Source organism: Trichomonas vaginalis, chromosome IV (assembly GCF_026262505.1).
Source record: "Trichomonas vaginalis G3 chromosome IV, whole genome shotgun sequence".
NCBI lineage: Eukaryota > Parabasalia > Trichomonadida > Trichomonadidae > Trichomonas > Trichomonas vaginalis.
In genome coordinates this window covers 1519249-1533449 of record NC_067206.1, presented here as the reverse complement: position 1 = coordinate 1533449, position 14201 = coordinate 1519249, and the positions used below count along the sequence as shown (strand labels likewise).

At 34.3% G+C, this 14201-nt stretch overlaps 1 protein-coding gene and 8 pseudogenes across 9 annotated transcripts, besides 4 other annotated features; 3 read left to right on the top strand and 6 right to left on the bottom strand.

The window, feature by feature from the left end:
- Positions 1-13833: part of a mobile genetic element that runs on past the window's edge.
- Positions 532-823, top strand: TVAGG3_0009270 (annotated as a pseudogene). The gene has a single exon. A coding segment is annotated over exon 1 (292 nt).
- Positions 2728-2755: a terminal%2Cinverted (terminal inverted repeat of Mariner transposon ID:TVAGG3_0009250).
- Positions 2728-4030: a mobile genetic element.
- Positions 2808-3934, bottom strand: TVAGG3_0009260 (annotated as a pseudogene). Its single transcript has one exon. A coding segment is annotated over exon 1 (1127 nt).
- Positions 4003-4030: a terminal%2Cinverted (terminal inverted repeat of Mariner transposon ID:TVAGG3_0009250).
- On the top strand, positions 4093-4550 carry TVAGG3_0009240 (annotated as a pseudogene). The gene has a single exon. A coding segment is annotated over exon 1 (458 nt).
- TVAGG3_0009230 lies at positions 4792-5564 on the top strand (annotated as a pseudogene). Its single transcript has one exon. A coding segment is annotated over exon 1 (773 nt).
- TVAGG3_0009220 lies at positions 6117-6815 on the bottom strand (annotated as a pseudogene). The gene has a single exon. A coding segment is annotated over exon 1 (699 nt).
- Positions 7495-7914, bottom strand: TVAGG3_0009210 (protein of unknown function, DUF4108 family; the record flags this gene model as incomplete). Its single annotated transcript, XM_051219848.1, has 1 exon — positions 7495-7914. The coding sequence occupies one exon, from the start codon at positions 7912-7914 to the stop codon at positions 7495-7497; it is 420 nt and encodes a 139-aa protein (XP_051104834.1).
- Positions 7952-9185, bottom strand: TVAGG3_0009200 (annotated as a pseudogene). The gene has a single exon. A coding segment is annotated over exon 1 (1234 nt).
- Positions 11156-11610, bottom strand: TVAGG3_0009190 (annotated as a pseudogene). Its single transcript has one exon. A coding segment is annotated over exon 1 (455 nt).
- On the bottom strand, positions 12297-12763 carry TVAGG3_0009180 (annotated as a pseudogene). Its single transcript has one exon. A coding segment is annotated over exon 1 (467 nt).
- Positions 13834-14201: the final 368 nt, after the last annotated feature.

Sequence of the window (14201 nt, the reverse complement as noted above, 5' to 3'; positions counted from 1 at the left end):
ATTTTCTGTTTCAGAACAATATTTGTACTGTTTCAGAACAATATTTGTACTGTTTCAGAACAATACTTGTACTGTTTCAGAACAAGACTTGCACTGTTTCAGAACAAGACTTGCACTGCTTCAAGACAATATTTGTACTGTTTCAAGACAATGTCCGACGTACCACCAAAAAATATATTTTAGGGTAGCATGTTAGATCTAACACGTTTTCTAACATTTTTTTCACCCTCTTGAATTTTGTATAAAAACCAACCGCCGGTTTTCTTCCGGTTGCTATATTCTTCACAAAATGCTTGTTTTGAGGTCGAGCCACTTTTGGCTCCATCGTATTCTTTCACCCGTTGAATTTTCATGAGTTTTGGTCTGAATTCAATAAAAATATATTTTATGTTAGCATGTTAGCTCTAACACGTTTTCTAACATTTTTTCTAACATCGTAGAAAACTCTTGAATTTTCATGAATTTCCTTAAGATAGAAAAAAAGTGAGTTAGTATTTTTAAAAAAATATTTTTTATTTTTATTGTAAGAACATGTTAGCAACAACTTTACCAAACTCTTTAGTTATGAACCCAACATCTATGTTAGTAGAAATGAAAAGCTTCATTCCTTCTTCATATACTTTCGAAACAGAAATCCAGAAGATAAAGCAAGAACTTCTCCAAGGAGATTTAGACTGTAGTGCGAAAGATGAAACAAATGAACAGTATCTTTATGAAATGCAGGATATTATTGACCATCTACCTAAACTTCCTGAAATACAACAACAAAAGCTTACTATTCCTGAATTCGATGAAATAGAAGTGAAACCAACTGACTCAGTAGAAATAAAGAAGTTCATACGTAAGGTTAACTATGAGTTTCTTGGATTTCATTGCAACCACAAAGTCATGGACAAAGACTGCGACATGGTATATAAGAACATCTCTGACATATATAAATCTGAAGAATTTAAGACCTACGACAACTTTGTTTCGTTAGTTGCAAAATGTGTATGGCAGATAAGAGATAAAGATAGAAGAGGTAAAGTATGGAACGAACAGATAAAACCAGCAACTTTTGAGTTAAAGAAAACCATTGACGCCTTAGTTGTTCTAGCTGGTTTTATTTCAATGTACAATGCTAAAATGAACCCACAATGTTCAAAATGTAAAGCAGCAATGAGGAAATATAACTACTCCGTCAAAGAGATAGAACGTATGAGAAACGACTATGCTGACTTAAAGAAAGAAGCAGAGAAACCAGCAGAAGATAAAATGGACATGTTAGCATTTCTGAACAAAAACTATCCAACAGCTGACGATTTCCTTCTTTCAGATGTCAAGAAGAAATATAAAGAAACATTCGGCATTGTGAAAACTTTTGATATCCTTCGTGAAGAAATCGAAGCCACAAAATTGTTTAAAGTCATGAACCATCGCAACATATACCATGTAAAACGCTTGTAAATAGTTATGTTAGAAAAGAGGTTAGAAAACGTGTTAGATCTAATATGCTAACAGAAAATATATTTTTATTGAATTCCGTATGAAATTCTGAGTAAAATGACATATGGAACATATACCATGTAAAACGCTTGTAAATAGTTATGTTAGAAAAGTGGTTAGAAAACGTGTTAGATCTAACATGCTAACATAAAATATATTTTTGCTGAAAAAAATGACCAAATTTCATTATATAACTGTTATGAGTGACGAAGAGAACTTTGACACTTCGTAAAAAAAATCCCTGAAATCATATCTTTTATACAAAATTCAAGAGGTGAGAAAAGAGGTTAGAAAAGTGGTTAGAAAACGTGTTAGATCTAACATGCTAACATAAAATATATTTTTGTCTGATTTACACTCATTTCGATGAAATCATGACAAAACATATACGATGAAGTTCATTTCCTGTGTTGTTGTCAAAATGTCATGTTGTCACCATTTTCAAAAAGATGTTAGTTGACCGAGTGACCGAGTGACCTGGTGACCCTCATGAAAATTCAAGAGGTGAAAAAAGAGGTGAGATCTAACCATCTACCCTAAAATATATTTTTGCTGAAAAAAATGACCAAATTTCATGAATTTCCTCATATGTTTGCGACCCGAGGAAAACCGAGGAACGAGATTCCGTACGAAAATCGTAAAAAAATGACCAAAAATCATGAGTTTCCTCATATGTTTGCTACCCGAGGAAAACCGAGGGTAGAGATTCCATTCGAAAATCGTAAAAAAATGACCAAATTTCATTATATAACTGTTATTTTTTTACGAAGAGAACTTTGACACTTCGTCAAAAAAATCCCTGAAATCATATCTTTTATACAAGATAGAAAATCTTACTCGCCTAAAACTCATGAAAATCGTAAAAAATTGCGAGTAGGGAAAAAAACCTGGTCGCCTAAAACTCATGAAAATCGTAAAAAATGACCAAATTTCATTATATAACTGTTATTTTTTGACGAAGAGAACTTTGACACTTCGTCAAAAAAATCCCTGAAATCGTGAAAAAAATGACCAAATTTCATGAATTTCCTCATATGTTTGCGACCCTCGAAAAACCGAGGAACGAGATTCCGTACGAAAATCGTGAAAAATTGCGACCCAGACTTTTTTCGGGGTCGCCTAAAACTCATGAAAATCGTGAAAAAATGACCAAATTTCATTATATAACTGTTATTTTTTTACGAAGAGAACTTTGACACTTCGTCAAAAAAATCCCTGAAATCATATCTTTTATACAAGATATAGGGTGTCCAAAGGTGTGTTTAGCACAAACCTGAATACTGCGAATAGAAATAAACAAGTTACATATATATAAAGTTTATTTAAATATAATCACCATTGGATTCAATCACGCGTTCGCAGCGATCGATCCAGGCTTGAAAGACACGCTTTAAATCATCATGAGAAAATTGCTCAAATTGCTCTCTTACAAAATTTCAAGATCATCTGGACTCGCGAATTCGCGTCCTTCAGCTCTCTTTTTTAGCGTGCCGAATAAATAAAAGTCAGAGAGTGCAATATCAGGTGAATAAATTGGGTTTGGAACAACTTTGACATTGTTTTCCACCAAGTAATTCATTACCTTATGACTTTTGTGAAACTCTTGAATTATCAAAATGAATTGCAAACTTTTGTTTTTGTTGTTTGGATTTCTCAAACTCATCAGAATTGATAATTTGAGTAAAGAACATTGTCAATTAGATACTGAGCATTCATCGTATAGGTTTTTGAAGAATATCAATTGCGATGATGCCATTCACGCCCAAAAAACCGACAACATCATCATTGGTGTGTCAATTTTTTTCTTCGGGAATGTTTGCGGATTTTCATCCTTCGGGATCCACATGATTTTGGCTTCTGTTGCATATTGAAACCAAGACTCGTCCACTGTTACTAAAAAAGCGAAACTTCTTGGATTGATACGCACCCAATATAGAGAGGAGCTCTTTCGAAGATTGGACTCTAGATTTTTTTTGAACTGAATTAAGGTTGTGCGGAACCCAACGTGTATACGCTAGTTTGTAGTTCAAATAATTGTGCAGATAATAACTGACTGTTGTACGTGGTATCTTTGTCATCTCCTCTATCCTTCTGAGTGATGCTCTTGGGTCTTCATCTAGCGCTTGAAGAATTGCTTTGATTTTTCTTTGATCCGGCGATTTTTTGTCAATTTTTATGATGGGCGCCTTTTGTTCATGAAGTGATACATCCTAACATGATACGTTACAGTGGAATAGCTAGGAGCATCCATACCGAAGCATTTTACCAATGTCTCGTAGATTTTTTTACAGTCTTTGCATTTTTTTGCAAGAGCGAGGATGTTTTCTTTATGATTCATTAAAAAAATGAAAAAATCCCGCCAAAAATTTCCCGCGAAACCGCCTCTTGTCTCAAAATTCATTTTATATCCCGGCATGGCGCCAAAATACAACATACTCATCATATACATATATTCATATTTTTTATTATATATTTATAATCAGCATATATCTCCTTTAATAGTCTCATATAGAGCGCTGTGCTAAACGCACCTTTGGACACCCTATAGAAAAAATAAAGTTAGTTTTTTGTAAAATATTTTTTTTATTTTGTATGTAAAGACAGAAAATGACAAACACTGAGTTTGAAACAGTTAGAAAGATAGACAATGACACCAAAATGGTTAGAATAGGTGATTTAAACGTAAGATACTCAAAGAAATACAAGAAATATTCTTTGTCAGACATTTTATCTCCATCTGGAAAGAAAGCAAAGGACTGGGTTAAAAATGCTTCTACTCAGAAAATTTTTGACAAGAAATCCTGAGCTTATGATATCGGTAAGATTCTATGGAACTGCAGCATATCTCATCGACAAAAGTCTTATACCAATAGTTTTGTTATGGTTAGACCCAGTTGTTGGATATAACTTCATAACATATGGTTCATTCGATACTGAACGTTGCATGAAGGCTTACTTTACATCGTTCAGAAACCGAAGGACTTCAATACAAAGAGATATAAGATAGGAAGAACATATAATATAACTCAAAGATATGACAGTACAGTCAATAGAGTCAAGGTTGTGTTCGTTAACGATATGAGAGCTGCTGAAACAGAACTGCTTGAAGTTTTTGAGAAAATGTATGGTGCTCCCACGAAAGGTAAAGAAACGTTTGAAGTAGATGAGATAGGTAAAGCTATAAAATTATTTGACGAAGTTGCTGAAAAATACATGTAAAGCGTTTATTTTTGGTCTTTTGTGAAAGTTAGAAAATAACGCTAGTTTTTTATAAAATATTTTTTTATTTTGTATGTAAAGACAGATATGACAACAACAGAGAACACAACAACTGCTATCGTTCATGAAGCCATAAATGAAGAATACGAGTGGGTTCAGTATAACAAACAGTTACGTCTCATTCGTTCGGTCAAAGATGACATGTACCAAATGCAAAGTATTTTGACAGCATGTTTTGCTCCAGATACCAAGAAACCACAAGACTGGTTTAGGAACCAAAGCACTATTGAACTATTAAATGAAGCTGAAAATTCGACTACAGATTTTCTCGTAGTCGCAAAAACTCATGAAAATCGTGAAGAACAGCGAGTAAGTAAAAAACCCCAGTCGCCAAAACTCTATGAAAATCGTGAAAAATTGCCAAACGGTTTGAGAGGATATTATGTTACATAGACTTCTTGTAAATGCTGTTGCAACGTGGGCTTCGCCTCGTTATGCTTGGTATATTTACAGACTTCTTGACGAAATTCATAGACAAGAACGTGAAGAGCTAGAGAACAAGCTTGAAGCAAAAGACAAAAACATTCAGAAAAGAATACCACGTTCGGTACCAAAAGGAAAGGAAAAGAACTATAAGTATATGATTTATACTGAAGAGATGGAAAATGAAGAAGACAGAGATATGTTATGTTGCATTTAGTCAGAAGAAACAACAAAAGCTTTTTACGACCTTGCTAAGATTTACAAATCTGACAGAAATTGGTTCTATCGCGAAAACTTACCGATTTCAATGACCCCGAATGAAGATGTGAAACAAATAGTTCAAGATACTTTACCTCAAACACACTATGATATTAAAGGTTGTACAATACTTACCTTCAAAGAAGATTTGCCCGCTACTGAAAGAAAAAATAACAGAGTATTTTGACAACTTCAAAACAAGTAGAGTAAATGAACCATTTATTTTCAAGCTTGACTTCAGATGGCTCAGGTAGCTCTATAAGGTAAATTTTGTCTTGTCAAATCCTTCTGGCATTCCGAGTCCTTCCTTCCGACAGGAAAAAAATTCCTTCTGGCATTCCGAGTCCTTCCTTCCGACAGGAAAAAATTTTCCTTCAACAGGAAAAAAATTTCCTTCGACAGGAAAAAAATTTTCCTTCCAACAGGAAAAATTTTTCCAGTTGTCCGTCCGTAAACCATTCAAATTTTCGAAAATTGAGAACTTTTTGGTCGAACTTCAGAAAAAGTTTTTCCTTCCAACAGGAAAAAGTTCTTCCTTCCAACAGGAAAAGTTCTTCCTTCCGACAGGACACAAACGGATGACTGACGTTCCTCTTCCTGAATGTCTTCCAAAGCCAGAAGAACCGACAGCCCCAGCACCACAACAGACTAAGACTCAACACTTACATTTTTTACGCTTGACTTTTTACAATTTGAACTTTGTTCGCGTAGATATGAATTCTGAAAGAAGTATGAGGGTCTTGTATGACTTTGTACTTCTCCCATAGTTCATGTCTGTCAAACTTACCTGCCATGGACTCTTTCATAAGTTCCATGAAATCGTCTTCGGACAATCCGGGGAAAAGTACAATGTCAGTAAGTATTCTCTTTACATCCTTACTTAAACTCTTTGCTGTCTGTACACAAATGACAACAGAGATGTTAAAGTGTCTGAGCTTCTTAAGAATTCGACACATGTCTTGTTCTCTGTTCTTTAACAAAGGATGAGAAGCAAAGTCATCTAAGATATAAGAAGACATCTGTGAGGGTAAGTCTTCCAATCGTAAGATTGCAATTTCTTCGAAATGTATTCTATCTCTTTCTGTTTGTTTCTGAAGTGTTTCTTCTCTAATATTCTCTGCATTTCCTCATTTGGGTCTTTAAACTTCGAATTTATATACTCATTTATAGCATTGTACTTCAAAACTCTTCTTTGGTACTTCTTTATCCAATCTAACAACTCAGAGTCTTTTATACATACTAACTTAGACTTCTTTATAATATCTTTGAACGAATTGACGGTTTGGTCAAATTGACCAGAAGTACTAACAAATAACAACTAACTCATAGAATGGGTTCTTCTCATCTAGTTCTTGTTGTTGTGCAGCCATTTTAAGATAAGTGAAAGTCTTACCAGACCCAGGTGGTGCAATTAGACCTGTTATACCATTCTGAGCAAATAAGAACTTGTCATGTATGGGTTTTATCTGAGCATTTTCTAACTTCCCTTGTTCTTGTTTAAAACATTCTCAAATTTCTTGTCAATGTCAGCAAACTTTTTTTCTAACATATTTTTAGAAAAAATTAAAATTTTTATCTTTTAGAAAATGTCTAGCGATTTCGCCATCTATATTCGAGACAAGCTTTTCGACAGCAAAACATCTGTCGACCATAAAATCTTACATAGTGTAAACAAGAAAGGGGAATTTGTTCTAAAGTTCTGTTTCTGGGAATATGACAAGAACCATAAAAACATTAAGCAGAGCAGTCTTAAATTTGTCAATGACAGACTTGTTGACAGAGATGACGCCTCTTGGAGAGATGAAGTCCAACAAAACTTCTTAGAATGCAAAGAAGACACATGCACTGTTCTTGAAGATGAAATAGAAAACAGAATAGAAGAGCTATTAAAGGACAAAGAACTTTTACAAAAATATGGTTCTGAGAAGTTTGACATAACTCCACCAGAAAAGAAGAAGAGAGAAAAGAAAGAAAAGAAAGTAGAAGAAGAGAAGAAAGAACCAGAGCCAGAGAAGAAGAAATTTGACATGTAAAAATAAAATTTTATTTTTAGAACATTTCTGGGTCAATGTCAATGTTCTCTTCCTCTTTAGGAGTAAACACTGGCTTAGACTCTAAAATCTTTTTACCCAATTTACCTTGAACTTCTACAACTTTAGACTCATAATATTCATAGTCGTCTGCTTTCTTTGGTTCATAAGGTATAACAAGTTTGTATGCTTTGCCTTCTTTAAGGTTTGAGAACCTTCTGTCAAAACTTTCTTTGACTGTTAACAAACCTTCTATGTCTAAGTCTTCAAATTTCGCACCATTTTTAGTCACAATAGCAAACTTAACTGGTTCGATGTTCCAAACTTTGCTGAATGAAGACTTTTCAAAATGGTAGAAGTAAACATTCAAATATGTGAATGGGCCTAGTTCTTCTTTAAGTCCTGACATGTACTTGTTTACTGAGATGAATTTCGTCATCTTTTCTATCGGATAAAAAAATATTTTTTTTTTAAATTTACTCAGAAAAATTTTTCTTTGTATATACACCATTCTGTACGTCTAAAAGACTTTTGACATTTGCCAAGAATGTTCGTTTAGACGCTGTCATATAACCATACTCTTGACAATATTGTTTATACGAATCGTACAATGACCTTTCATCTAAACACTCAAAGTCAGTTTCATCTATGAACAGTTCATATACACTCTTGTTTGCTTCTAACAATGTTTGTCTCTCTTCGGTATGTGGAATTTGTCTTGGATTGAACTTTGAAATATCTAATGTCATAAAATATGAGAACAAGTGGTTGTAAAAGTCAGATGTCAAAGTTTCTGACAAAGCGTCAAAATATTCTGTATCTTGCATATGAGAATCTGACGTTCTGACAACTACATATCTTCTGTCAGAACTTTCTAACTTCATCGGAACAGCATTGTTTGAAACCATAACGAAGTTTGCAACATTTTCACAAACTCTTTGGTCTTTATATTTTCTTTCAACAACTCCAACTTTGTCTGTTATAAGACTCTTCAAAGCATCTGAGTTTAAAACTTTTGTTGTATCTATACTTTGAAGTTCGTTACATACTATAAGTTTCATATTCTCTATTGAAGAGTTAAATTTACCGCAATGTTTTCTAAGTTTGTCATATTAGGGTTCGAATAGCCCTCTAACAGTTTGCATAAGATATCTGTAAAGAAAGTGTTCTTACCTGTTCCTTGTTTTCCAATTATAATGAGAGCAGTTTCATTTTTAGCACTTGGATGTTGTAAGATGTTTGCAAACCAACATAAGATATACTCATAGACTCTTTCGTTTCCATTGCAATAATTTCTTTGACATGGTCTAACCAAGCTTCTATAATATTTTCTTTCCATTCTACTTGTTCATATTTATATCCAGTGAAGATAGAATAGAAGTTTGGAGAAGGTGTATAAAACTTTATACCACGAAACTGAAAAATCTTCTAACTTTGACAATAAGATATCCCAAGCATCTAACATCTTCATACCAACTTGTACGACTTTTATTTTCTTAAGTTTCTGTTTACATTCTTGTTCTGAAATATTGTCGCTTTAGGTTTGTTAAAGACAACATCCCATTCTTTCATGACATAACATTCTGGGGCAGAGTCGACATAAATGACTAAACGTTTCAAATTCTCGACTGCTTTGTTATAGTCTCGAAATGGACACATATTTCTGAACACTTGGAAGTCATAAAAATCTGAAACATCTATTCTGTACATTTTTATAAAAATAAAAAAAATATTTTTTTTATTCTTGAGCTATTTGTTGCATTTGTTGTTCTTGAGCTATTTGTTGTTGAAGTTGTTCTTGTAATACAATACTTTCACCAGTTGGCATCTTCCAATTCGAAACTTTCTGCCGTCATTGACAAATACATAGGACATAAAAGTTTACAGGAACAAAGTTTGCGTCAACTAAGGTTAAGTTTATGTTTGCTAAAGTGTTTGAGTTTACTAAAGCTGAAAACTCTGCATTCGAATGAACAATAGGCAAACAGCAGAGAAAGTGTTGTTTATACGCATAAGTATCTTTTGGTCATAGTAGTTTCTGTCGACATTCGAATAACACTTTGAACCTAAGTTTGAAACAATATATAAAATAGGTACTTAAAGTCAATGGAACAGACATTCCTTGTATGACACCTTTTTCTGTTATAGGAAAACTGTTGGTAGTAAAAACCAGATATAAGTTTTGTATTATAGCTCATATTTTATAGTAAACTCAGTCGGACATCCAAACATAATGAAACCTGCTCTAGTTGCAGCACATGTTACACCCGTACTTAAAGTATTAAATAAGTCAACAAAACCTGTTGGTGGTATATCTGAGTAAGTATCTTCAAAGGAGTATTTTTTACCATTCACAACAATAAAATCTTCTGGTGTCAAAAGAGCAAAACAAGCTTTAGTCGTCATTGTGTTTAAGGTTAGTTTACAATATCGTCTTGAGGACTTTGTAAGTTTGTTGTTATAGAATTATATGACTCAGGGTTTTTAGTCGTAATAGTAAAACCACTATGTCTTCTGCCATTTACATATATTTAAAAGTTTTTCTGAAAGTGGAGAAGAACTTCATCTAAACTTCACATGGCGTTTCTTGAAGTTCTCTGTCTAAGAAGTTCAAATATTTTGTAAAGACATAGAACTTTCCTTTGTCTACACGAACAAACAAAACAGGGTCTTTCATATCGTTCAAAAGTGTGTAAAGTCCTTTACATGAAATAAAGTCTATATTATTTTTCTTCAAACAATCTTTCAAGAAGTTTTGACATTTTTACTTAGCAAATAAACTTTAATGAAATGTTGTGGTCGTCAAATATTTTTTATAACGTCTGGGAAACTATATTTTAAGTTCAACGTTTCACCTCCTTTCATAACGTATATCTTGTCAATGACATTATATGAAACACCACAGCAACTAACGTCGGGTTCTATTTCTTTGATGTTTATATCGTCTGCCTCTGTCAAAAGTTTCAATAGTTCTTTCAAAACTTCATGAGGTGCAATGACATATGAGTTCACTTTTACAGGGTTGTGTTCGACCAAGTTTAACATTATACTAAAGCTTGACAAATCTTCTCCTGAGTTTGAAGTTTGTCTTTCAGTTGTTGGTAGTCGTTTCGAATATCTGCAACAGAACTTAAGTCTTGCTAACTTCAGGGTATGTTGGTTGTTCTTTTTACAGGAACTATTGTTATACCATCTTGGTCTTCGTATGGTTTCCCCACTTCAACATCTCTGTCTTTGACATTGACAACAACACTTTGACTGTTTGTTTGAGTTGGTGAATTTAACTTCACATCTGCCACCGCCATTAAACCTTTTGAAACACTTACGCTTCTATTTTTCGGAAATGACATTTTACTTAGAATAAAAAGATGGACGTATTTGATATCTCTTCGAATTGAAGCAGAACAAAGTTTACACACACAAACAGTACAAATACATTGACAGAGTAGTTCTTTACACAAACAATGGAAAATGTTATAGAATAGCAGTCTTTGCTGAACCAAAATATTTTCATAAAGCAAAGAAAGTTGGTATAACCGAAATGGTGAAAGTTCTTGAAGCAGACAAAAATAAAACAACAAAACTGACCGATATTTCTAAAGGAAAGTTTATAATACAATTTTATGTCAAAACTGGCGTACTGTCAATATTTGACGGAGAGAAGTCAGTTCAAGAACAACTTACTGACCTGCTGCCAAAATCTGCTCGATGGAAGCTGTCGTTATGCCAATCTGAGGAGCTCCAGCAGGTTTCATCGAACGAATTTTCAAAAGAGCATCTTCCGTGAAAAGTGCTATTGGTTTTGTAAACTTCTTTGCTTTCAATTCATCTGGACCGTCTCTGTCACCAGTATATTGTATTTGAACTGTACCAACAGTTGAAATACCACCCATAAAGTCTTCTGAGTCAGCAAATGGAATGCCAAGCCAAAAGTTTGAACGGTCTCCATTTGTATATTGAGTTTTTTGACTTCCTGTATGGGTCCATACTTTCACATATGGCATAATAGAACTTTGCATTTCAGGGTTAATGGTTGTTGTGAAGTTGTTGTTAAAGTTCATAGCATCTAATGTCAAGTTGTATGACCTCATATCCTCAACTGTAGAATATTCTTCTCTTGGATAATATTTGCCATCTATGTTTATATGATATTTAATACCGGGGTTGTAGAAACAAGAATAGTCATTTATAGTTCGTCTGAACAGTACAAACATAGTATCTGCATGTTTCATTGCAGTTGTTAAAGCAATATCTGTTCTTGCACCTGGGTCAGCACTTTGGTTTCCAACTTCACCTGCAAAGTCTTTGACAGATATTTGGTGTATAGGGAACATAAGTGGAACTGCAATATATTTGGCAGCTAAAGCATTTGAAATATCTGGGTCCAACATATAGACTGCAAGTCTGCTTTCTATTCTCTTGCATTCAAATTTTTCGCATGTGAACTTAACTGGGTCCCAAGCAGTTCCAGCAGCATTGAAATAATAGTTTACTTCAGTGTTGAAGTTTGAGAAACCAAAGTCTAAGTCAACTTTGTCTTTGCAAAATTCGGCGAATGACGTTTGATTTGTTCCCTTTACGTCTGTAATAGTGAATGGGTCTTGTGTTGGTGCAATGACTAAGTTATTTTTGCTTGGAGTAAGTTCGATAGAAATTTTTCCTGCCCAGTTTGGCAAGTATCTTAAAAACCTGAAGATGAGGAAAGATGACAAAGGAACTCTAAGTTTCAGTTTTACTTTGGTTACTGCTGCAGCAGTTTGTCCAGAAAGGTTAACATAAACTCCTGGAACGTTAGGGTCAAGTCTTCTTATTTTCTCAATAGTTGCATACTGGTCTGTTTGTTCTCTAGCTTGTGGTTGTACTGAGTTTCTCAAAGCGAACCATTCATAGTTTGCCCATGTTACTGTTTGAACTAAGTCAGAGTTAGAATATATCTTATATCCCATGAAAACTTCTGGAGCATATTGGTATCCGACATAGAAAATTCCATTGCAACCTTTCTTGTCAGACAACTTGGCAGAAGGTTTTATTTCAATGTCTTGTTCCACGTATAAGAATGAGTTGTCAATAGAAATAATATGAAACCTGTCGCAAGCAATATCTACTGTTGTTGAAGAACCTTCTCCAAACTCACCTACGTTTCCATAAGAAACAGCAGTTGTATATTCGTAAGTTCCAGGAACTATTTCTGACCTTCTAATGGCATTGTCGCATTCGTTATACCATTCGGAAACATTTCCGTTCATGGCATCCAAAACTGTTGGCGTTATATTCTGAGCGGCGTACATTTCATATGGGTAAAAATATAGAATAGTTGGATTTATGTGTCATAATAGAACCCACGTGGACCAAGCTTTACTTTCTTCCTGGCTGAGTTTTTAACTCTTCTTTTTCCTTCATTGCCACTACTTTCACTAGATGAAGTTACTTCTTCACTACTTTCACTTTGTTCTACTCTTCTCTTCTTCTTTGGTGTCGCTTTTGGTAACTTGCCCTCTGCTTCAAGTTGTTGCATCTTTGCCTCATGTTCACCTAGTATGTTGTAAATTTCCCATGTCCTTTTTGCCTTTGGGCTCTGGTCGCCCATCTCAGGTAACCTATATCCTAGAAAGATTTTGTCATAGTTTGTATTTGAGTCTTCGCGTATTGTTTGCATGACTCTTTCCTGAGTTTCCGGTTCAAGCTCTTCAAACAGAGCTTGTCCATATGGAATAAGCTCGTTTCCAAATATATGTTTTTGTAGCCATTCTGGTTTTCTTTCCATGTTACCAACAATATCTTTTGTGAATGGGAAAGCTTTTACCCAACGTTTCAGGCTTGCGTCATTTATTTCTGTAGTTGGTTTTATTTTGTCAAGGAACATGTTTTTCAATACTAACATTTCATTTGGCTGTCCATTTGAGTTTACTTAAATATTCATCCCTTCTCGGTTCATTGTCTGCAAAGTAAGTTTTTATGACATTTTGTAAACTTTCGTTTGCAAGGTCATGTACAATAGGTTCTCTTCCTTCTGTCTCCCTAACTTTCTTTCTAAACTCTTCACCAAATATACCATCTTTATGGTTCTGTGTAGTTCTTTGAGATAAATGTTCTAGAACGTCAGGTGTTATATTTCCATCAGTTCATTTCATACTGGTCCAAAATATCTGCATCTTTCATATCTTTCAATGGCATTAAAGCCGCGCTGAAAACCAGCTAAATCTGGTTCACCATTGACTTCCATTGCGTCTACAACTTCTTGGAATTGTGGTTGTAAGTTTATGAACCACCTATCCGGGTTAGCTTTATGACCCCATCTCATTGTAGTTCCATAGTCTGCAGAAACAAAAGTAGGTTTGTTTCCATATTGGTTAGGTTCTGAATGAACTTTAAACAATGTTTCATTTCTATATGTTTTGTTGAAATTTAACCTTTTATTTTCACCGAGTTCAGCCAAAGATTGAACGTTATATGGTCGTAAGTAAAAAGGGTTATTGTATTCGCGTACATTTTCTTTCAGTACTTCCATTCTATGCTGAATATTTTCATCTGGTGTTGGAGTCTTTTGTATGTCGGCAAACATTTTTCGATATTCTTCTACTATGCCAGCCGAATTTTTTTTAGACTCTTGGAAAGATTCCATATTCACCTCATACTCTTGTTGAGGGTCAAGATTTTTCGGCTGTTCCAAATCTTCATCTAGTTCTGTGAAGTTAGTTTCCAAAGGAGGGACTTGTTCGTTTCCTT